The following is a 25,540-nucleotide window of genomic DNA, read 5'->3' on the forward strand; positions in this document are numbered from 1 at the left end:
CATTATCCACGTGATTAAAGAATCACATGATTAAATCATGGTATCAAATGGAAGATATGTTCAAGGCAGCTTTATTGTGTAGTTGCCCTAAGGGACAGTCCACAAAGCACTAATAACTTGCGTTACATATACTATATTCCTTATATATTTTATATATTCCTTATGTCCTATTACTTCATAAGATATAAGGAATTGATGATACTGAGCAAATCTCCAAGACGACAACTTTAATGGAAAAATAAGATGAACCTCAAATTCATTTGCTTTCACAAGCAGCATCTTTTCCAAGTAAGAAGCCCTCTGGAGTGAGTGTTGTTGACCAGAGAGGAGCACATGGGTGTCAGACTCTGTAGATTGTGGGAATCGATCCAGGAGAGTGGAATTTTGGAGAAAGGCTTCTTTTGTCTTTTGCACTTCATGCTGAAGCTCCTGGAGAAGAAAAAGTGATCACAAAACATTCCCTCCTGCTTTCACAACATGAACCTCCACCCCCTAGGGCTCCATCAGCATCGAGGAGAATTTCTACCCCGAAATTGTGGACATGGCTTTTTGTTATTGCTTATTTTAAAGAGCTGAAAAAGCTAAGCTTTCTTTGTATGATGCCCATCACAGGTGCTGTTCTGCAATCTGTCATTTAGGAGCTACAACTGACCACTGACCAATAGAATTGGGGCTTCTAGTTTATAGAAACTAGAGATCATTTGGGTAGAGTCCTGTGTTTTGTATTTCTAATCATCAATTTCTTTAGGAATCTGCTTGCAAGTTGATTTAAGAATCAATGCAACCCTGTCCTCTGCCTGAGACTCTGGGACATAAATAGATTCATTTGCAGAGATGGTAGAATCTCATCAATGAAGCTGATTTTAAGGCTACTCTGGAAACAGTGTGTGTGTGAATTTTTTTTTTTAAACTACAGATCAAGTAGAAGGTAATCAGAAATATGGATCATATCTATTGGATTCCTGTCTCTCCCATTAAATTGGTTAATACTTTTTGATTTGTCCTGTAGTATCAGAAGATACAAAACACAGCTGGTCACCGAGTTTAAAACTTGAAAGTAGTCACTTTCTGGGCCTTCATTAACATACTAGGATAAAACCAGAGGAAATTACACAGCTCTTAAATACAGTCTAAAACTCACTATACCCACAGAAAAGCCGTATTAACATGGAGACGAATCCATGATTATTTCTAAAGCAAGAAATTCAACATCTATTATTCTTAGATGATCCCACTCAGTTGAGACACTTTTGCTTTTATTTGAGACTTTGTATGAGACTTTTGCTTCACAGTTTTACGCTAGAGTGAAAGGGGAGACATGCAACGAGGTGGTGTCAGGTGCCCCTGACCTGGCTACCTGACACCCGGCCTTCCCAAGCCCACATAGCCTGTGTCCTACGCAGCCTGCCCAGACACCTGCCCTGACCTAATTCTCTATCCCACTGGTCTGTCTAGTCCCGGGGTCATGGCCCTGACGGTCAGGCTGTCTTGGCCCTCAGTTTTTCCAGTGGGTTTTGCATCCACCTTTATGTCCTGCAGGGCCGGGGTCAGGATCTCTTGCAGGTTGTTTCCAGACATGTTGATGTTTGCGAGCTGTCGGTACTTTGCTTCCTGCTGCTCCAGCCTTGCTTCCCCTTCAGTGTAAGCGCTGGTATAGGCCGTCCAGAGCTGCAGCAGAACCTGGGCCTTTTGCAGCTCGTCTGCAATGTCTTGGTTTACCTGGGTCCACCTGTCAGGGCAACATAAACAACAGGTCCCTCATCCCATCCTTTCCCTTGCAACAAAAACTCAATGCACACACTCTACCAGAAAGGTAGTAGCAGATGGATTGTTAAGAAGACACTATTAAGTGCCTTTTGTTAATGGCACCACCCTTATATAAACATAAGTCCAAATCGGGATATTTAACTAACTTTACAATTCTTAGCAAAAATTACAAAATTTGTGATTGGCAAGAAATATGCATTGTATTATGAATACAACATGTATTCATAATACAATGTATTATGAATATCTTAGGTCAAGTTGGAGAAAGTACTGAGCTGTATGCCTGATGAAACTTCTCCACAGGTGAGGGCCTCCTATTTTATAGAGGGGGTCTTTAAATAGGCCAATTTAAACTGTGTTTATGTCAAATTTATTTTCCAATTACAAAGTCCCTTGTTCCTAATATAAAAGTGGAAATAAAGGATATGTTTTTTATTCCATATGCAGACTGCAATCTCTTGCCTTTCTTTCCCATAACTAAATCAACTCTCAGCCCGCTTTCACATCCCATTCAGCAAAATTGAAAAGCCTTGCAATTAATTAGGGCCACACTCCTTAGAAGGAGCTTTCTACCACAAGCACTTCATCAAATAAATCACCACCCTGTGAGGTATTCTAACATCCCATCTTCCATCTTATAATGTTTCCAGAGAAACAGGTTGCCTCTCTGACCCACCTGTTAGTGTGTTTCTGCCTGTGATTTGGTGTCCTGAGGATCACACTGGGCATGTAGTCTCTGCCCCCTGAAAATGGCTCCTCTGGGGCTATGATTAGGGCCTTTCTAGACTGATTGTACCAAACACTTGTACAACACCAAAACCCTGACAACATCAAATCATCCATGAACTAGAATCTTCAAACCTGAGAGACCAGAATAGCCTGAAACCAGTCATCTCAGATGATTAAGAATATAAGACTTTCCAAGGCCCATGACACTTCATTTACCACATGTCCTTCAGATATCTGACCTATTATTCAAATTGGATCTTAATGCATACCTCGTGTGAGTGTCTTGGCACTTTTCTTTGACTATTTCAGCCACTGAGGGACAGTGATCTTTGAGTTTTCCAATCAACTCCTGGAGTTTCTGCCAATTCCCTTCACAGCTCTCAGCTTCGTCTTGTAGAGCCTAAGAGAACAGAGCAGGAATGTTAGTTTCAAAATGGCCTGGCTACTTAAAAAGAAGGCAGCAGTTTTTCAGTGCTTGCTGTATATCACAAAAAAACAACACTGAAACCTTGATAGGACTGGGATAAATTATTAGAAATATAAAGAAGAAATCAACTGACAAGGCATTCGTTCATTTGAGACTAGAACTTAAAGAAGTATACTTTAAAAAACTCCACCAAAATCCAAAATGTTTAAATTGTGAAATAAAATGGACATTAAAAATGAAGAAAGATTAAACTTTGTAATGTAAACTTTTAACAAGTTTCATTCACTTGGCTCATGTGATTCATTCTGGAACTTCCAGTTATACTTTTGCTGCTGTTTTACATGCTGCTATGTGCTTCTCTGTCAAGAGCACAAAGCCACTGTGTCCCTTTACTGTGGCTGCTTCCCCTGGGGATTTCCGGTTGACAGTGCGCTGTGCCTAGATGGGGTTGATTTACCTGAAGGTTCTGCACCTGGCATCTCAAGGCCTCCAGTGATAAAACCACAGGTTTGCTGTGTTCCAGGCAGTACTGGAACCGAACTGTCATCGTAGTGACGTCATCATAGAGTTTATCATAAATCTTCCACTCCTGTAACATGGACTGCATGGAGGTTTTGAGTTCATTGACCTACATGAAACGTGGAAACATCCTTAGAAAAATCACTGAGAGGAAGCTCTCTTGTGACTTTTTTTTTTCCTGTCCAAGGACTCTACCACTGTATCTAAATTAGGCATTGCAATTTGAGGGTATTGGAGGCGCTTCAGTGACTAACTGACAGTGGGAATGGCAGGTCAATGAACAAAAACTATCAGAGAAGGCTAAGTTTTAGACCAGGTGAATGGAAAAGAGCCCTGAGGATCAGCATGAAGAGAGTTCAGTGTAGGAGGGACAGCCCCGAGAAAGAATACGGGGTGAGGAATCAGAATCTGCGAATGCACACTTCATTGACTATTTTCTCTCTGACCTTGGGCAAGTTCCTTAACTCTTGAGTCTGTTTTCTCATCCACAAGACGGAGATAACAAATGAAAAAATAAATCAAATAGTGTCTGTGAAAATGCTCTGAAAACTGTAAAGCATTAGAAATGTTAAAATGTTACCTGTGTTCCTGGCACTGACGTCTGATTATTACTGGAAAGCACGCATAAATTGGAGGGGAACGTGCTTGGCCAAAGTAACAGGCAAGTGCTAAGCAGAGGAAATGCAATGGTGGCCATATTTTAATCGTTCACATGTGCTGACAATCATTAAAGGATAGAGGTTGAATGATCATTTTAATCATCTCGATACAATCGAGTACAAATACACACTTTTATATATATTATTCAAAGAACATTTATAGCTCAACAATAAAAAGATAAATAAGCAAACTAAAAAAATGGGCAGAGGATTTGAATCACTTTAAATAATATACAAATAGACAATAAGAACATGAAAAGATGCTCAACACCAAGTCATTAGAGAAATGTAAATCAAAACTATAATGGGAGAACACTTCACATCTACTAGGATGGCTATAATCAAATTTGGACAATAACTAGTGTTGGCAAGAGCATAGAAAAATTGGAACCTTCATCCGTTGCTGGTGGGAACATAAAATGGTACAACTGCTGTGGAAAACAGTTTGGCAGTTCTTCAAAAAGTTAAATATAGTGACTATAGGACTGGACAATTCTACTCTTAGGTATATAGCTACAAGAACTGAAATCATATCTTCAGATAAAAACGTATACACAAATGTTCACGGCAGCATAATTCACACTAGCCTAAAAGTGGAAACAACCCAAATATCCATCACTGGATAAACTAAAAGGAGTATATCCAAACAATATTATTCATCCATGAAAAGAAATGAAGTGTTGATATAGCCTATAATATTAATGATCTTGAAACATGCTAAGAAGACAGATAGAAAAGACTGTTGTATGATTCCATTAATATGAAATGTCCAAAACAGGCAAATTCAAAGAGCGAGAAAGTAGATTAGTGGTTTCCAGAGACTAGGGTAAAGGAGGAATGGGGAGTCGTCGGCTAATGGGTATGGCGTTTCTTTTTGAGATAACAAAACGTTCTAGAATTAGATAGTAGTGATGGTTGCAAATCTCTGTGAATCTACGAAAAGCCACTGCATTGTATATTCGAAAGGGTGAGTTTTACGGTGTAAATTATATATCAATTTAAAATAAGAATCAGAGTAGAAATAAAGTGTGCTCTCTACGGTGGCCCGACTGGGCATCTTTATCTGCAGTGCAATGCCAAATTTTGGATCTAGTCACACGCCTGCATTCAGGCCCTTTGTTCTCTGCTTAACAACTACAGGAGCCACTGCACATCCACGGGGACGGGGGTTCCTCAACCCCTGCCACAAACGGGGCAGATGAAGAACCACGTGGCATGCTAAAATGTAGTCTCACATTGGCAATCAAGAGGGCCAAATGTGTTTGTGAGGGCTAGATGGCTCAGAAAAAGCACCAGAGTCATTAAGAAAGAATAAGATAGGAAGAAAAAAAGGGAGGCAGGAACTCCTTGATAGATATACCCCTCCGAAGCTGGGACCTATCTGAGTGGCAGGGATGATTCTGGCACACATATGGCCTGCCTGGTTTCCGCATATAAAGTTGGTGTCATTTCTGGTGCTGTCAAGGGTAAACGCTTTAGAATATTACAGCTTAATAGAGAAGAAATAGCACCTGTGGTTTGAGGGAAAGGATAAGAAAACCACTAAGCAAAATTCACTACACTAGAAAGAAGGAACATTTTCAAAATGTTAGAAATGGAATCAGCCAGCAGGGCAGGATTCACTGAGTGCCACACAGGCATTGCTACAAAGGTAGCAATAACAGAGTAGGTATTATCACCCTTGTTTAACAGACTCGGAAACTGAGGCTTAGAGAGGGTAAGTGTCCTATCCTAGGACACAGACAGAAAATGGTGCTGCTAGGGTCATTATTTAGGAAACATTATTTAGGATGCAAAGCCCTTGTTCTTCAACATGAGGCTATACTAATTCTGGAGAGCTCATGGATGGATGATCTAGGTCTCGTGTCCTCTGTATTTTTTTTTTAAAAATAGGTTTATTGAGATATAATTCACACACTATACAATTAACCTCTTTGAATTGTACAATCCCCATAATTACTTTTAGAATCTTTTTTTCACCCCAAAAAGAAACTCCATACCCATTAGCAGTCACTCCTTATTTTTCTCCCAACCCTCCCCCCAAACACTAATCCACTTTATGACTTTATCGATTTGCCAATTCTGGACATTTCACGTAAATGGAATCATACAATATGGTCTTTTGTCACTGGCTTCTTTCACTTAGCATGATGTTTTCAAGGCCATCAATGCTGTAGCATGTTACCAGTGCTTCATTCCTTTTTATGGCTGAATAACAGTGTGTATTTTATACATCCATTTATCAGTTGGTGAACATTTTAGAGATCATGAATCACACTCCTATGAACATTTGTGCACACGCTTTTGGTGTGGACATATGTGCTCATTTCTCTTGGGTATAGATACCTAACGTGGAACTGCTGGGTCATATGGTAACTCTATGCTTAACCATTCGAGGAACTCCCAGACTGTTTTCCAAAGTAGCTGCACAATTTTACATATACCATCAGTGTATGAGGGTTTCAGTTTCTCCATATCCTTGTTAATACTTAGTAGGTAGGTGTAAAGTAGTATTTACACTTTAGTAGTAGGTATAAAGTGGTATTTCATTGTGGTTTCGAACTGCATTTCCTTGATGGTCAGTGATATTGAGCATCTTTTCACGTACTTACTGGGCACTCCTATATCTGTTTTAGAGAAATGTCTATTCAGATCATTTGCTCATTTTTTCATTGGGTTATTTGTCCTTTTATTATTGAGTTATAGTAATTGCTTATATATTCTAATACAAGTCTTTTATCTGACATAACTAGCATATATTTTCTCTCCTTCTGTGGTTTGTGTTCTTACATTTTTGATGGTGTCATTTGAAACACAAAAGTGTTTAATTTTGATGAAGTCTAATTTACCAATTTGTTTGTTTGGTTGTGTTTTCGGTGTCCTATCTAGGAAACAAGCCTAATCCAAAGTCATGAAGAGTTATGTCTATGTTTTTTTCTAAGAGTTTGGTCGTTTAGTTAGCACCAACATTTACGTCTTTACTCCATTTTGAGTTAATTTCTATCCATGGTGTGAATGTAGGGGTCTAACTTACTCTTTTAAATGTGGATATCCAGTTGTCCTAATACCATTTTTGAAAAGGCTTCTCCCCCCACTAAATTGTCTTGCATCCTTGTCAAAAATCAATTGACCATAAATGTGAGCATTTATTTCTTGACTCAATTCTATTTCATTTACATCTATCCTTATGCTAGTACTATCTATGTATTTTTTACATTTTTATTTAATCCTTTCCCCCACCTCTACATTTTTATTATATTTTAATTCATTGTGTTGTAATGGTCTGTTCAAGTGTGCTTCCTCCAGTAGCCTGTGAGCTCTGAGGGTAGGACTCATTTATTTTCTTGTTTATCTTTGTACCCTTGGCAGTGAGCGTAAGTTCCTTACAAAAAGGTATTTTTAACAAACGACTCACACATAAGCTATGTTAAGCTCAATCTCTATTTTCCTGCCTGAGCTCTGGGGGAGGAATAAGGCTGAGGGTCACCTACGGATTTCATTCACACTGGTTATCCGCAATTCCTTCTTGGAACAAATAGTTGAAAGTAGATTGTAGGAGATGACAAATGATCCACAATAAGGATTCGCTGGGAAACATGGACACGCCTGTACGTGGTTAATTAGTATTTACACTTGCCGACCTCCATTTGTGGGGAAATGTCAAGGTTGCAGTATCTACAGACGTCTGTCCTTTCTCTTTTGGTATTCTCCTCCTGGGAGGGGTAAATGCAGACTTTGACATGCCTTTCATAAAATTACCAGATGTCTTCCACATTCTTCCTCTATACTTCCTCCTCACCTCATGCAGTGTTTCTCCCCTCCTCTGGAGTTCTCTCTATGCTGACCTTTCTCCTGGCTTAACAGAGGCTATGTGTGACAGGTTCATTCCCTCCCTGAGGCATGTCCCTGTCTGTGGGGAATCTGAGCTGCTTCTTCATACCGTGTTTCCCCGAAAATAAGACATAGCCGGACAATCAGCTCTAATGCGTCTTTTGGAGCAAAAATTAATATGAGACCCGGTCTTATTTTATTATAATATAAGATCCGGTATAATATAATATAATATAATATAATATAATATAATATAATATATAATACATAATATAATATAATGTATAATATAATATAAGATATAATACTGGGTCTTATATTAATTTTTGCTCCAAGAGACGCATTAGAGCTGATTGTCCGGTTTGGTCTTATTTTTGGGGAAACACAGTAGCTATTCCCATATATAACTGGCCAGGAAACAATGCCAGATGCTCTGCTGGGTTTGGGGGATGGAGACATTTTTTGTCTGTGTGAATCTATTAGACAAAACAAAGATAACCGAGGGGACTTCTAGGCTGCTAATGATGTTGGAATTGGTGGCTTTGCCTGTAATTATCCAGTGCAAAAAAATGGGATTTGAAATACTTCTCTCTACTATACTTCAGTATTTTTCTCAGCAGCTTTTTCCGCTTTTGGTATGGAATGAGTCTCCATGATTAAACAGCAACAACAAGGATAAAAGACAGATGTGTGAAGAGAAACAGTACACTTCAAATGAAATCTAGTACCTGGTTGACAACAGTGCTCCTCTTTTGAAATAACCCGTCGATTCTGGATGCTGTATCTTCTAACAATGGCCGTGTCCCACTCTCCAAAGTCAGGTAACTTTGTCTCAAGTCATCCAGTGCTTTGGATTTAATTGCAAGTTGGTTTTCTATATCCTGGAAGGGCAACAGAAAAAAGTTCTCAGATGCACAATATCACAAAACAATAAGGTATGAGAGACGGGAATTTGCTCTTTTCACGTAAAAATGACATTAGAGTATATAATTAAATAACATTACACAAAAGACACATTAATCATAACAGTCTTAATTTTTATAATGAGTTATTACAATATACATTTATATTACAATATAAATTTATAATAATTTCAATTATTTCATGGGTGTAGATTTTTAGAAGTCTAGGTAACAAGTCCTTATCATCATGGTATAGTAGAAAGAGTCTAGGAGATCTAGTTCCCATTCCGTATCTGCCCTGTACTGGCAGTTTGACAGGCATTAAGTCATCAAACTCCCAAGTCAGCATTTTCTCATTTGGAAGAAAAATAGGGACGACACCCTGTGTTGTGCACAGCTTAGAACATAAGTGAAAACTAGGTGGCTGCTTGGCGGATGGTGTAGGACTGAGCTGTGGAATGTAGGCTTCTCGTCAGGAAGTACTTGTGTGTCAGATCTGAGGTGGCTGTAAGAATTCTAAAGTGGAAGTGACTAGTGGGTATTTAGAAACAGGATAGGACCATTTGAAAAAGCTCTTATGGTGATGTTGCTGCTCACATAGTATGTCCAATATTATATTCTGTAATCTTCTAGGTAGAGTCGGGGTCTGAGGTGAGTTTCCACCCCGACAGTGAGTAGTACCAGACCTTCATATCATGGGTGCAGAAGCAATATAACCTGGCCATCTGCAGCTGCAGGGACAGCTGAGGTGTTTTCAGTGGGGAGCAGCACTGTGTAGGGAGGCTGCATCTACATTTGGGGGAGGGCACCTCAAAGACTAAGTGACCTGGTAAATGACCACTAAACAACGAAGGGCACACCCAACACCCTCCAGCCCAAAAGCGATTCAGACAGTTGTTCCAAAGGACAAGTGGTCCTTTCAGAATACATTACACAGTAGGTGCAAGAAAAGCATTTTCCTCTGAAGAAACAGAATGAAATACTCAAAATCATGAAAACTTTAGAGTAATTTTGTGACTATTTGATAAACTCTTTAAAAGACAAAAACTGGAAAACATCAACGTCAAAATTCTCTTTGAACACTTTTTTCCCCTCAAGATTAACACTCAAACCTCTTAATAACAATAACCATGAAAATATTTTGGTCTGTTTATCACAAAAGTGGCATTTTGCAATCTTGAAACTCACGGATAATTATATATTTGACATAAAAAAGTAAGTGTATGGAGCTTTAGAGGAGAGTCCCCAGAAATGACCAGGGCTGGCCCTACTCCGGGGAGCATAAGGCATGACTACAGAGCCTGACAAGCTGTGCGGGACAGGTGCTGTGTGTCTTCTCACCTGACAATCCAGGAGCATCTTCTGCACCGAGATCACACTTTCAGGTTTTTGTAAAGTTTTCAGTCTCTCCTCTTGCACCTCCATCCAGTTGTTCAAAATCTGTATTTTGTTTTCATTCTCAGTGACACTTTCCAAAAGTTGTTCTAAACGTTGTATCTACAAGTTAATGAATAAGAAAATAAAAATTTCTTATTTTAAATTATGTGCTTTAAAATGTAAATGTCATGATTATGATAGCTTAAATAGGATAATTTTGCTTCTTTTCAGATTTCTAATATTTTGCAAAATAAGATCTCCCAATAACTTTTGGAATAGATTCGTAAGTCCAGAAATAGATTTTTCTTAAAGGGGGATTTTAATTCTAACATTTAAAATGAAAGCTAATATGCTAAGAAAGCTGGCTATTTTAGAGTTCCATAATATCTGAAAAAAATGAAATCATGTTGCTAACATTCAATATTATATATTCACACATACATACATATATAGTATATGTAAAGTTTTGTATTTTTTCCAATATGTCACCGGCACTTCCTGTGTCATGATATATGCCTCAATTTGAAAGGCTGCCCAATATTTCATCAGACACAGTACAACTTGATTAATTACTCCTCTGGAGCTGGAAATTAAGGCATTCTACTTTTACCAGCATAAATAATTGTGGATTGACCGCCTTGTGCCCATTATCTTTTCTTTTTTGAAGGACTATTTACTTAAGATAAATGTGTAAGAGGTGCACAGCTGGGTTAAGAGATAAGATAGATGACTATTATGGTTCTTGAAATTTTCAAAATGCTTTCCAAAAGGGTCATATTTAAGCCATTATCGGCAAGGTATGAATGTGATAGCTTTGGGCTTTTACCTTTACCTTATTAAATTTTTCTAATTTCATAAATGTGTAATGTTACATTAATGTTTGAGTGTCTGGTAGCTGAAGTTGTAATTGTTCCATGTTTATTTCTAATTTCAATTTTCTCTTTTGTGAACTGTCTGCTCATGTTCTTTTTCCATTCGTGTGCTTGAATCTTAATTGTATAGATCCGTTTGTATGCATTCTCAACATAGTAAGTCAACCAATTGTCACTATCAATTATATATAAATATTAAATATTTTTCCAAGAATAACTCTTCTTACTCTTTTCCGAGTCATGGGATGAAAACCTACAAAAAGGCCATATACATTTTTTTCCCTTTTTATTATCTTTTCAAAGCTGAAATATTTTGTCCCCTTTGAACATCTATTTTCACAGAAAATGTGAAAATGCCATTTATTAAGATGCTCCTCTTCACTTGCCTAACTCAATTTCCCACTAAGAAATCTCAAAAGAAACAGTAAGAACTATTTTCATACTCTTTTGGAGAATGCTAAAACACAGCTTCTTTAGCACAGTTCGAAAAGGCTATAATTGAGATGATTATTAGGTTTAGCTGCAAATTAACTATATGGATGTCTTTTAAAATTTTTCAGAAAGTGGTATTTTGCAGAGGCCAAACCCTATATCAAACTGTGACATATGAGCGTACCTTTCTATTTAGTGTTCCATGGACCCGCTGCCATTGGCGGTTCATCTCTCCCAGGTGCTCAGCAAACTCCGTTCTTTCATAGCGCTTACTTTCTACATCACAGGTGCTTAACTGAAGTAATGACTGGTTAACAAAATCAACTATCCACTGTTTATAGTCCATTTCCATTCTAAACTCCTAAAACAAAACAAACAAAATTAAACAACCAAAGCCTGAACTGAAGTAGGTCAGATGAACTGGAGGTCCCCTTTGGTACACTCTAGGAGGCGCCAAGCTCCCATCCATTAGTCATGGGACACCTGTCAGGAGTTATGGTCTACCTTCTCCAACCCCACCAGGTACCTGCTTTGAGTGAAGAGTCTTTTTGGAAACACCAAAGAACATTTACTTAACACCTATCGGCTGCCAGGTATTGGGGCTAGGATAGCCCCTGATCTCAAGAAGCGAAGTCAAGATGGGGAGACAGGCAAGGAAGCAAATAATTATAATACAGCGTGATTGACAGGAATTAATGATAGCACCTAACTCCAGAAAGTAAACTAATCTGGCTGTGAGAGTCAGGGATAGATTTCCAAATGAGAAGATACTTGAGCTGACTCTGGAAGGATGACTGAGAGGATTTCTGCAGCTAAAAGTGAAGCACTGGAATTCCAGGCCGAAGGCGCAGCAAGCACAAAGGCGCAAGGGAGGAGGGAGAACACCAGAAACAGTGGAGGGGCCACAATTATTTGGTTCAGGCAGAGCCAAGGGTTTGAGTGGGGGAATGAAAAGACGAGGTTGGGGGTGTGGAGGAGGGAGATGGAGAGCCAGTTAAAAACTTGCATTCTGTCCTGTGGTGATGGGAGCTACTGCAGGAATTTAAGCAGAATAAGAACAAATATACTAACTTATCTCTTGAGAATCATCCATCATACCATTCCCCACACCCAGAATTAGTTCTTCTAAATTATATCCTATATGTCTCTTTGTTCAGTATTTCCCCTCAGATTGACGAGCCTCCTTTAATGAAAACGCCTCTGGCTCTTGTTATATAATTACCTTGTACTTGTGAAGAAGATTTTTAACTTGAGATGCAGAACTCAGTGAAAGCTCAGAGTCTTCATCTGCGGCTTGATGTTCCACATTGTTCATCCAGCTAATCATTTCTGTGATTGCTTTACGAGATGGCAATTTCTCCATCTGAAGCTGCAAGGACAAAATGATTTCCATTTAATTACCCGCAGTTAACAAAATGAATCAGGGCATCACTTAAGATGATATCTGGTTTGATAAAAGGTTTTGCTACATAATTATGCAGGTTATTCACAAAAACAAACCCAGCATTCAAGCTTAGAATAAGCGACCCCAAAACAATGACAATGACCTTCACATAAACTAAAACAGTGATGCCGATAAACTGGGAAATAGAGTAATTAAGCCTGATTTCTTTCTCAAGAAAGATCCCATTGGAGGAGAATCCAGTAATTAGGACCTATATTCAGTGGTGCCAAAGAAAAATAGGTAGTGTCAATGAAAATTATTGAGTCAAAGAAATAATTTAAAAATACTTGTGAGCTAACAAGTGAATGCTAATTCAAATGCTGGGTCTTTAAGTACTTACCTGGTGAAGTTTTTCTTGAATATCTGGAAGCTGAGTTATGAGCATTGTCCACTGTTGTTCAAACTGTGCTAAAGAAGCTCTCAGTGTAGCCGTGTCAGCTTCTTTCAGGTGAAGAAGTTGGTTCCCAGTACTTATAACTGCAGTTTTCAAGGAGGACTTTTCATCGAGTTCCTTTGAAAACTCCTAAAGGAAACAGTTTTCAAATTTAGAAACTTTTTAAAATGTAAGTATAGCACAGAATAACTAAGAATCAGAATAACTGGTTAGAGTCCAAAACAAAATAACTGAATTCAATTAAAATAGTAAATATTTGTATGTGGATGTACATGTGTGTATGTGGAATGTGAAAAAAAAGTATGTGGGAAAAAAACACACATTTTTCCTAAGTGTCAGACACTGTTCCAGGCATTAGATATATGGTGGGGAACAAAAGAGATGAATTCCTGCCCCGAGTGACTTATAGTCTAGTAGATTAATATTTTTAAAAATAGACAAATCATAATTTCAACTTAAAAAAAGCATGGAACACAACACAAAGTTCATATTAAATGAACTAAATGCAACAAATTTTTAACTAAAATATTTGAAAACCTGTGTACTTACAGGTTTTTTAAAGCATATTTTAAAATACCTACATTTTAATACCAAAGTAGTCACAGCTACAAAATATGAAAATGGAAAAAGACTATGGGAAAGGACTAAAAATTTCAAAAGCGTAATTTATATTGCAAAATCCTTTCTTTTCTTTAAAAGAAATCTCAAAACAGAACATTTTAGAATAAATATCAGTTTTGCATATAATAATTTAAAACTATGTATTAACTTTAACATTTGTGAATTAATAATCCTTTGAGGTTTTGTGGTGGCAGGGGAGTTATTGTCTGCATTTGTAAAACATGCCCCATGTCAGAGCAAGTTTTAAAATATATATATTTCATAGGGTCACTTAAAAACATACTGTATCACTATTATAAATGCATTAATGAGCAGTATAAACAAACATTTCTAAGCTGCCATCAGTCCAAATCTACTCCTTATCCACAAATGATTATGGAGACTATCTAATGCTCATCATTTTCCAGATATTTATTTTTAACTGATAATTATCCGAGCATATTCCATTACAACTTACAAAAAAAGTGTCTATGTTGCTTCTGACTGTATCCAAGTCCTGAGACACATTGAGGGACTGTTCTTTCCAATAGTTCAGAGTTTGTTGAGAAGATTCCAGCCACTTGGTTAACTGATCTGAATCTCTGTTGTAACTAACAGGAGCAAAGTGAGAGAGAAAGCAAGTTAGAAATGGACTCCATAGATGATACGCAATATGCACCACCACATATGTTCTTATTTTACTGCATGTTTTCATGGTGTTTTTAAGGACTGTACTATTTCAGCTCATGTCCCAAATCTGATTTGCCTGGCATTTTCTATGACTGTCTTATGACTAAATCAAGAACAAAGTGGCATTTTAAAGTCTAAAACATCCTTTAAAAATTTTTTATTTTAATCAAAGCTACACAAAAGTAAATCCATGGGCAAGGAGACAGATTACTTTTTATTTATCAAATGTCCTCTTATAGATTTCTTTATAATAAAAATATAACCAGCATTTGTATAAGTTGTACAAGAGCAAAGTGCTGTTGGCTGGATGCCAACAAATTTACTTGATGTGATTAAAAATATCCAAATAAAATCCTGTTCCTCTTGTAACTTTTAAACTTCTTTGGGTTAAGATAGCCCCTTAGGAGGTAAGGATGAGAATGTGGTTTAAATGTTTCATGTTCTGTGTCTTACTCAAGGGGTTCAAAATTAGATCAATTAAGCAAAAAAAAAAAAGTTGCTACAGAACTCCAAAGACTTTTTCAAACTATGCTGTTAGCTGACAACATTAAATATTTTTAAATTTTAAAACTTTTGGAAGGGGGTACAAAAGAGCAACATCATGGTATAAAGATAACGTGTATAATGTTATAACATAATTCCTCGTTTCCATAGAACGGATTATAGATTACCCTGAATGTAGCAAATCAGTATCAGAGACTCTAGGTCCCATTTAGCCCAGAAGAAGGATCCAACTGCCTCAGACCATCGAAGAAAAACTGTAAAATCCAGTTGACTACAGAACCCCTCTGAGGTCTTTCTCCACAGCAAAATTTTGTGCCTAATCACTCCCTAAGGAATCATACCTGAGCAGATACTTGAGAAGCGTTTGTAGTCTGTGTAGTTCATGGTCAATTTTTTTGTTCAGGGACAACCACTGCTCTTCCAGTTTTGCAATCTGGCCCTCTAGCTCAGGACAGCTCACGGACGCCACCAGCTGTTTGCCTTCATTCAGAGTCTGGTAAAGCCGGGCATGCTTCTCATCCATGTTTCTTTTTATTTGCTAATAAAAGTCAAGTCATAGAACAAATTATTTAAAAATGAAACCGGCCAACCTATTCACAAATACTTCCTTAAAAACCTACAGTAGAGGCTACTGAAAAACATTACCAGTTTCTCAACTCTCAAGACTCTTACAGTCTGGCTGGACAAAAATGATTAATGGCTTATCAATCACTTTTCACAATGAGAGGTTCCAACCAATGCTTTTCTATGGCACAGGTTGAGCTCTGTAGACTTATACACGCATACACAAAAATTCACAGATTTAGATCAATAGTTAATTCCTCCACCTGGAAACAAAAAAAGCTGGCAGTCTATGGGACACATTCAGCTTGCAGACAGGTTTTGGGTGACCTGATTATTTTGAAAATTAAGAAATTTTATATTGAAATTGTGATTTCCTATTGACTCTGGGAAAGCTGGATCTAGCCATCTGCGTCTGCATTCTCACGGGGCAAAGAAGGGCTGAAACCAACAAGCAAGAGGCTTCTTGAGAAGAGCCTACGCTCTGGTTCCCCTTCACCACTGTCCCCAGCACCCTTCTGACTGCAGACCCAGGCAGCGCCCCTTTTTCTGTCCCCCTGCCTGGCCCCTGTAAGTGTTTTATTTTGCAACCTAGGTATGAAGAGGATAAATCAGAAGCATTTCTTTATTATCCTTTAGACTGAAATAGTAGGAAAAACTTCATTTCGAGAGTCTCCTAAATGTAAGGATTCAGTATGGAGAAAGGAAGAGGACGTCAGGAGAATAAGTTAAAGCAGACACCACGTCATTAATAAAACTTCATGAAAAGAGAAATAAAGTTCTTCGAAACTGCGAATACAATTGACCCCCTGAAGAGAACTCTGTCCAAAGGCACTTATCCTCCACAGTTGGGTTCAGTTAATGACACGTATCCAGACAGCTATTTAAATTTAAGCTTTAAAAATAAATTATGATCAAAACAGAACTTTCACTATTTTCCAATTTGGTAATTTTAAAAATTACCAAAAATTCTACATCCAATGTTCTTTCCATCACTCCCATGTGTGATCCCCTCCCACTGCCCCAGGCAGCCGGCTAGAATAATGTCCAGAAAAGAAAAGAAAAAAAGATTCCAGTTTTCTAAGCCTTCCGTGAGAGACACTTCATTTTTAGAGCATCTCTGAGAAGTTTTAATTTCCTCATTTTATACAGGAGTCTGACTGCACCGGGCACATGGCCCATGAGGTGCCCAGCCAGCACTCAACACAGGTTTGTTTTGACTCCTGAAGCCGCGCAACTGACGTGTATGTTCTACGGCCCCCAGAGGTCCACCGATCAAGACACACGCAAATCTCTCCAAGACACACAGGAACGAGAATGACCTTAAGAAGTCTGTAAGTGAGATGGGATTTACAAGATATCTGACTTCTTTTAGTCTGGCAAGTTTATTTAAATGTCTTAGAAAAATTATTTCATTTTTAAATAGAATCACAGGTTACATTTTAAGGGACATAGTCACATTTGGGAAAATAATCAGGTTTCTATCAGTCTGACTAGTATTAACTCTTTCTTAATACAACAGGTTCAAAATGCTGTTTTCAACTGCATTCTTTTAGATGTTCAGATGGAACCGACTGTATCCCTAACAACGAATTAAACTGCAGCTTCCTGCCCCCAAAGGATTGAGATTTACCTTCGAGTCAGGCTCAATAAAGTAAGATGCCAAAGAGATCAATTATAGCTTTCTAGACATTCAGAGAAGAGAACTACGGTGTTCCAACCTCTGGAAAATGTTCCTTATAGGAGCTTAAATGCCTCCAAGGAAATCGCAGGTCCCTGCCACGTATCTCATGCTTTCATTTCCCAGCTGGCCATTTTCTTTTCAGGCACCAAAACAGCTTTTGAAGTTTTCAAGGTGACATTTGATAACGACCTCTAGCCACACAAGTCACATTCTCATTACACATATTCTAAAGTTAAAACGAAGTATTTCAAGTTTCTGTTGAGAAGATTTAAAACTCGTTTTTAGCTTGTTGATCGTGTTTTCAACGCCACTCAAACATCATTTTAAGGTTTTTATCTTTTCTGTGGCATTGAAATCCAAGGCACAGAAACTTTGATACTACTACTAAAAGTTACACAAGAAAATTTTAAAAGTTTGAAGTCTTTTGAAAGTGCTTGTGGCAGGTAATAGATTATTGTCTATCTCGCAGGCTATATTCAATCAGAGCTTCACTGTAGTAATAAAACTAAATATATGTTTAGAAGCCCATGTACAAAGTTCTTTTCATACTTTAGCTCATTTCCATAACCACTGACACCCACCTCCTGAGGTAGGTAGAACTAGCTTGCTTATCTACATCCTGAAGATAAAGAAACGAAGGCTTAGAGACAGGAAAGGCGAGAGAAATGCTGAGGAGCTCACGATCAAATCTGCAGTCTCCCAGATATGTCCAACAGTCAGTACTTCATTTTAATTCAAATCATTTATCTTTAAAATCAAGCAACGTAGTCAAAACAAAATAAAAGCACGAAGAGCTATAGACCATGCCTTTGACAGCTTCAACAGAAGCAAAATACCTGGTAAAATGAAATCCTTTCCACTAATCTTTCCTCTGTCTCTTCCACCAAACTCACAGAGGGCAATGTAGAGACAAGAATTTCCAGGTCCTTCTCAAGAGACGCATAGTTTTCATCAAAGTCTTCCCATTTCTAGAGGATCAAGAATACAAAAATCAATGGGAACCCTTTTCTAGATTAATTCTGTCATTTTCTAGAAAGCATACATATAAAAATGAACTAAGACTGCACAAACTTTACAGGTTCTGGGGTTTCTGAGAGATGTTACCCACTCTAGTTAACAGCTCAGTGTCTAATGGAAAATAATTCCACTGCCTTTGGAGATAAAGTTTTTAAAAATCCAATTGGCATTAGTGTTTTATGCTTGTCTCATCAAATTGAGTACGGACAAATATGATTAAGTGATGTTATGTTCGCAGCATATACCTCCGTGGAGGCCTCAGAGCTGCACAAGAATCTCTCTTATTTGGAAAGGCAAAGGGATAATTTTTAAAGCGTTTCTCAGCAGAAGCTCCTGTAAGGCTATTGCTGCCCTCCCTGCCCAATCCCTAGTGCCTCGAACACTACCCTTCCATACTGCTGAAAGGTGCTGGGTTACACTTTATCAAGGGAGTACTACTGCCTGAGTGTGAATCTTGCCTTGTCCTGGCTCTCTGTTTCCATAGAAGCCCACCTCTAGGGTCTCTGCACACTACACGGCGGACTTATGAGCACTCAATATTATCTGCTGGAAAAATAACCACCTTACTAATTCTCATATCCACTGAAATAGTGGGTCAGCTGGCTATTAGGGGTGCTCACTGGGATTATGAAGTCTTTTTTTAATACCATGAAATATTACTATAAATATCAATTTGACACACTAACTAGAAAATTTTATTACCATAAAATAATACCATATACTATCACATTATAAAGTTGACTATTTCCTTGCTTTTTGTTTATTTCCTGTATGTGCTAACATCCCCTGTATTGAAAAAGTTAAAGGGGAAAACCTTAAAACTGAGAAAGAGCTTTGTGCAAGCTTAATTTTTTTCTTTGAACTGGGACAAAGACTGTCATGAAGCCACTTCAGCAACAGAAAGAACATCTGAGCCTGTCCTCTGGGAAGTACAGTTTCTGAACCACTGACTATTTCGTACAAATGATCTCATTCAAGATCTCAACGTGCTTTCAATTTTGTTTGCTTGTACTACACAAAGCTAGAAGGTAGACTGATGCTGCACCAACCTTAACTGACATATAAGAAACCTCAGCTAATATTCCATCCAGGGAGCAATAGTCAGAACCAGACCAGGGTACTACATTCCTCATTGTTAGTTCCCATTTAATTACTGCTTAATGATAACTAGATACTTGTTTTTGACACCTCAGTTGGTGGTTGAACATCTGGAATTCCCAGCTTAAGTACAAAGTTTATGTGACCCAAATACCTGCAACAAACTCTGCAGCTTTATTCCACACTGGTGTGACTTTTCTTCGAGTAATTTAACCTCTTTTACTTGTTCTGCCCAAAATGACTCTTTCTTTTGCAATAAAGGAGGAAGCATTTTGTTGGAGTATGTTTGGATCAACAGCATGTCAGCAACAAGCTTCTGGAAAAAAAGCTGTAAAATAGCGGTTTTTAATATTTATTCCTACATTGTGAAAATCTTAAAGACCAAGTTACTTCAACTTTTTATACTGTTATATTTGCTTTTTTAATCCAAAATCCCAGGATAGACATGTAGACTCAAACACAGGAGAAAACAAAACTATGTATATCTGAGTCTTCGAACAGAAATGGCATTTTAACAATACATAAACAAAAATTGTCCTAAGTAATATTTTCCACCAAATAGCCCATGTTAAAGGGCAAACATTAATTAGTCAATTTCAATTTCCAGTGAGATCCTCCTAAATCAGTTATTTTGAGGTTTAAGAAACTTTACAAAAAGGTAGATATTGACGTAGCTGAATCATTTCAAGACAATAAGCTGGAGGGATAGATGTGTTGGCCCAAAGAGCCCACATATGCAACAGCTGGGGGTTCCTAAACTCTGACTCTTAACTTCTACTACTCGGTAAGAAGACTAAATAAAGGGAATCTGTTGACATGGTCTACTGGGATACTGGGTACATAAAAGCTCCCAGAAGGCACGTTAAGAATATTTAAAGGGGAAGGCTTTCCTTCGCATGGTGGTTCTCCATTTACATCAGCTGTCCTAATTATTTGGAGGAACCTCTTATGTGAATCCCTTTTCCTATTCCTTGAAAAGGATATAGACTGGTTTATAAAAGCAGCTAGCATAGAGCTGGGCACATTGAAGATATCAATTGATATTATTTTCTCCACTTCCTTGATACATATTTACCTTTGAATTTCTTAGATTAAGGTCTCTTTATCAAAGGCCTTGACTTAAGCTTGTTGAAAGTAGGAACTATCTCTTTCACAATTTTTATTATTTGCACTTAAATTATTGCATATCTTTACTTGGTGATCATGAGATTTTTTTTTTTGTTTAATGAAATAAGTGGAAAACTAAAGGGTTTACTGCAGCATATACTAGGTGTATATTTATATATTTAAATACATATTTCTTTTGATTTCAGTTCTCAGGAAAGCCTTTCCAAACCTCCCAAATTCAATTTCCACCACTGAATGCTCTCTAAGCATGTACCCCAAATTTAATTTTATATTTGTTTAAATGACTCCTTGATAAATGTCTTTTCAATCAACTGAAAACTCCATGAATGTAAGGAACTGCATCTGCTTTCATTCACAATCATATTCTTAGAGTTTAGCAGGGTCCCTAGCACACAGTGAACACTAATAGATGTTTGTTAAAAGAATGAATGAATGATGTATTATTTCACCAAGGAAGAAAATGGATGCTCTCTGTTCACACTCAGAAAAACTTAGTCTATGAAAAGGTGATCTGACCTGTGTATCTTACCTTGTGATTTTGTATTTGAGCCTGTAAAGCAACTTTATTTTTGGTTTGTTGTAAGTGGCCATGAGCAAGCTTTTCCTTTCCGATATTCACTAGTTCCACCATGCCTTGCAACAAAGCATCTTGCTGGCTCTCACTGATGAAAGGGCTGCTGAGTTCTGAGTACCTGGCTCTCAGGATATCCCACATACTGTCAAGTACATCCTGAGAAGAAAGAGCAGGTGTGCACAAATATTTTCATCCAACCATGAAAATAACCCATATGCAGAACACACCTAAACTCCCTTGTGGAAAAAAAAAAAATTCTTACTCCTTATAATCCCAGTAATTCCCTGATCGATGGTTTTCTGCTCAGACATACCTCTAATTTGTAAACCTCTTGGAGTAAAGCATAAGGTAAACGAAGCCTCTCCCCTTCGGCTCTTAATTTCGCCACACGGCTCTCAGCGTTCTGCAGCTCCAGGGTATATGCATCTGCTTTCTAAAGAGACAATGCAAAAAAGTAAAACCCTTTAGTAAGTTGGAGAAGAATGTGTATTCATTTTGAAAACATTGAAGAGTAAAGACTTAAAGTTAAAAATTAAAAAAATTAAAATAAAAAATTAAACAGTAAAGAATTACTGCCCTCACCTCTAGCTCTCCCCAAAGACCCACGGCTGACAGTTTGTTCCTAACCCACTCTAAGCACGTACCAGCAGACGACACGTGCCCATCCTTAACCTCACTGAATTGCACACATTCTGTTCTGCAGTTTGCACGCTCACTGATCAGTCCCTCAGCATCTCCTCTGATCAGTACAAACATTACCTGGCTCCTTGGAAACACACACGGCACGCCATGCTAAGGCTGCACACTGCGTTAGTAACAGTCTGCTCTTAATGGACTTCTGGGCTGGTTAGCTTTTAATTCAGGCAGTGCAGCCAGGTCCATCCTTGAATATTTATGGACATATTTATCTTTATGCAGTTGTCTTATTTCCTTGGGATAAGTGCAACCCAACACCTAGAGCAGTGCCTGAACATTGCAGGTCCTCAATTAATACTTGTTGAATAAATGAATGAAGTGAAACTGCTACTGGATGAAAGAGCATTTATGCTTAATATTCTAATATAGTCTAGCTAATGATCCCTAGAAACTGGACCAATCAACACTCCTACCAAGAGGGGGTGGGGCCATTCCCAACACTGCACAAACTTAAAATTTTGCCCAGTTGATAGGTGAGTGTTATTTTGTTGTTTTGATTTACACTTCATAAAGCACTACTTAAGAGATGGTTTTAAAGGTCAACACATACATTTTCTTTTTTTAATTTACTTAAGCCTTGCCATTGCTCACAAAGGGAAGTGGTTCAGAAGCATAACTTATATACAAAACTCTTTGGTCCAAGGTTAGGTCAGTTTGAATTATTTTGACTTGCTTACCTGAAACAGTTCATCAGTACTCTGGCCACTAATTTCATTCAAAGATTGTTGTAAAGATGTTTTATTCTTAATAAGTTGGTCATATAATCGCTTTATTTCATTCTGTATAAAAAGATAAATGCGGGAAACAGTGAGAATTTCATTTAAGCCTTCAATACCTTTTTTTTTTTTTTTTTTTTAATTTAGTGTCCTTCAACAGTTTAGTGGTTATCAGGGGGAAACGGGAGAGGTGGGGAGATACGAAAGGGTAGAGGGAGTCAAATACATGGTGACAGGAAGAGATTTGACTTTGGGTGGTGAACACACAATGCAATATACAGATGATGTATTGTAAATTTTACCCTTGAGACCTCATAATTTTATTAACCAATGACACCCCAATAAATTTGAAAAATAGATACAAATAAAATTTAGTTGCCCTTGTGTTATTAGAAATTTCAAACATATACCAAAATAGAGAAATCTTTGCATTACCATGATCCAGCTTTAACAACTATTGACTTGTGACTGGTCGTCTGTCCTCTGTACTCTCCCCTGTAGCTTTCCTGACTGTACCTAACCTTCCTTCCCTCAGATTATTTTGAAGTAAATCCCAGGGATCATATAATTTCATCAGTATATGTTTCAGTATGTATCTCTAAGAGATAAATATTCCCCCCTTTAAAAATACTACAGATCAAAACCAATTTCTTAGTATTATTAACAGTCCAGACAGGTGTCACATTTTTATAATTGCCAACAATTTATCTTTTTGGTTTGTTTGAATTGGGATTAAATAAGGTCCAATAGGCTGCAAAAGATTAACAGATGTCTTAAGTCTTCTGTAATCTCTCCATGTTCCCCACCCATCGCTCTTTTCTGTTTCTGGCATGGGGGTGGGGTGTGTGTGAAAAAATAGGTCATTTATTCTGTACTGCTCCCCACTGTCTGCATTGGTTGACTGCACTCCCACTGTGCTACGTCCCTTGTGTCTATTTTACTTAAGTCCTAGAGGCTTTAGCAGATTCAGGCTTGATTTTATGGGCATGATTCCTTCATAAGTGTTGTGTTTCAATTTTTTTTCCATTAGACAATTTTAATGGCTTCTTAACCAGTCTACCTGCCCCACGTCTCTCCTCCAATACACGTTAGACAATGCCAGATGAATCTGCCCGAAATATTCATGAACTGTCATTCCTTTGCTCAAAAACTTTAATGGCTCCCTCTTACCTAGAAATTTTCCCATACAACACCCATTAAGTGGCTGAATGTAATATAGGAAAGAAACATCACGTTAGTTCAACATAACAAATTCATATCTGAGAATGGAGAAAGGGCCTTGCTTTTCAATGATCTCTAACTATGAGCAGCAGAATTTAAAGACCTTTACAGAAAGACTGTGTCGTCGCTTTCCTTAGCAATTCCTATTCACGAGTGCTGCCAGGAATAGGAATGAATGGAAATGAGGAGCCCACGCTGTAACATAACACAACGCCAAAGCTGGCCGAGTGCCTAGCCCCGTACCTGGTAACTGCGGTTATAGTCGAGGCCAGCTTTCAGGGACTTGCTTCTCGATGCAGCTGCAGCCTCAGTGTGCTCTATGTAAACTTGGAGGCTATCAAAACATTCAGGGAACACGCTGGTGTTCTTGCCAGGCCAAGCCATGGCTTTCAAAAGATCACCTTTCTTGTCACTCAGAGCTAAGTAAAGTTTTTTCAGCTCAAGAGCCAGTGTCTGCAAAGTGGAGAGGCAGGAAGACACAGTCAATGAGTTCTGAGGCTCAAGAGGCTTCCACTCTGGCTTACCTAGCGGGCAGTCTGGGGTAATGGTCAACACGTGGGCTTGTTGGACGTTCCCTACCTCGGAGTGCACCTGCTGCGCACAAACATCCTCTCTGACGAGCTCAGGTGTCTGCAGCATCTGCTCTACACCTCCCAGGCACTGACTGAGGGTCAGAAATAGTTCAAATAATTTTTTATCCAAGTTTCTGTATGTTTCTTCGGTCATGTTTTCCTGAATCAAGAAAAGAAAAAATGAAAATCGTCAGGATTCCTTGCCTTCCTAAGCCGACATTTCCCATGGTTTCCGTTGTAGTTTACAATTTTTGTTATACTTTTTTATAAGTAGTCATTTCAAACACTTTGTGAAATAGGTAGCAGAATAAATAAAATTAAGATGTTAACTCTGAGAGATACAAGCTTATAAAAACTCAGTGTTAGGCAAGGAGTTGACTATTGAATGGAATTAAGAGGCAAATCATAAGATGAAGGACTTCCTTAGTGGTGCCACCCAGGTGGAAGTGTGTTCCCAGATAAATCACACTATCCCTCTTCCCATTGCTCCTACCTCCCACATTTTAATGTAGGAGAAAATGGGTTAAGGAAACCAGGTTATGACTTGGAGAAGGAAAAGAAGTCAAGAAAGTTGAAGGGATTCGTTAGAAAAAGGTATAGTATCTTAAAGCTAGGGATGGTACAGCGTGGTGACTATATAGTTAATATCACTATATTGCATATTTGAAAGATGCTAAGAGAGTAGATCTTAAAATTTCTCATCAGAAGAAAAAAATTTGTAACTATGAGTAGTGGATATTAATTAGACTTACTGGGTCAACATTTTGCAATAGATACAAATACTGAATCATTATGTTGTACATTCGAAAGTAATATAATGTTAAATATTAATTATATCTCAATTTTTTAAAAAGAGGGATGGGTTGTGAAGCAGGGAGGAGTTAGGTATGTCATTTATGGGTTGACTGTAAGAACTAAGGCCACGCGTAGATGTAGGATTCCAAGAGGGGATCCTAGGGTTGTGCAATCATGCCCTTGTGAGTTTAAGAGCCACCGGTCTATTTTAGTATAAACTGCTGGAACCACCTCCTTTTCTTTACCCATGATGACCTTGAAATTTTTGACCAGTTACAAGTGATTTGGGAGCATGTCAAAGCTAGTAACACCCCAATTTGGGCTGTTTCCT

The 25,540-nt window shown here is 38.0% G+C and overlaps 1 protein-coding gene across 3 annotated transcripts in view; it reads right to left on the reverse strand.

Annotated features, from left to right (window-relative positions):
• Positions 1 to 25,540, reverse strand: part of SYNE2 (spectrin repeat containing nuclear envelope protein 2) — a 287,952-nt gene that overhangs the window by 54,199 nt on the left and 208,213 nt on the right. For all 3 annotated transcript variants that reach the window (XM_033106953.1, XM_033106954.1, XM_033106955.1), the window contains 18 exons: positions 24,422 to 24,574; positions 24,086 to 24,295; positions 22,583 to 22,684; positions 21,523 to 21,642; positions 21,165 to 21,365; positions 19,662 to 19,835; positions 18,229 to 18,360; positions 15,489 to 15,685; positions 14,432 to 14,564; positions 13,300 to 13,482; positions 12,738 to 12,884; positions 11,700 to 11,876; positions 10,176 to 10,331; positions 8,661 to 8,813; positions 3,381 to 3,551; positions 2,766 to 2,896; positions 1,525 to 1,729; positions 250 to 429 (listed from right to left, as the gene is read on the reverse strand). In XM_033106953.1, the coding sequence (XP_032962844.1) occupies positions 250 to 429; positions 1,525 to 1,729; positions 2,766 to 2,896; positions 3,381 to 3,551; positions 8,661 to 8,813; positions 10,176 to 10,331; positions 11,700 to 11,876; positions 12,738 to 12,884; positions 13,300 to 13,482; positions 14,432 to 14,564; positions 15,489 to 15,685; positions 18,229 to 18,360; positions 19,662 to 19,835; positions 21,165 to 21,365; positions 21,523 to 21,642; positions 22,583 to 22,684; positions 24,086 to 24,295; positions 24,422 to 24,574 (2,925 nt within the window). The remainder of the gene's footprint in view (positions 1 to 249; positions 430 to 1,524; positions 1,730 to 2,765; positions 2,897 to 3,380; positions 3,552 to 8,660; positions 8,814 to 10,175; positions 10,332 to 11,699; positions 11,877 to 12,737; positions 12,885 to 13,299; positions 13,483 to 14,431; positions 14,565 to 15,488; positions 15,686 to 18,228; positions 18,361 to 19,661; positions 19,836 to 21,164; positions 21,366 to 21,522; positions 21,643 to 22,582; positions 22,685 to 24,085; positions 24,296 to 24,421; positions 24,575 to 25,540) is intronic.

This window comes from Rhinolophus ferrumequinum, chromosome 6 (genome assembly GCF_004115265.2).
Source record: "Rhinolophus ferrumequinum isolate MPI-CBG mRhiFer1 chromosome 6, mRhiFer1_v1.p, whole genome shotgun sequence".
Taxonomy (NCBI): Eukaryota; Metazoa; Chordata; class Mammalia; order Chiroptera; family Rhinolophidae; genus Rhinolophus; species Rhinolophus ferrumequinum.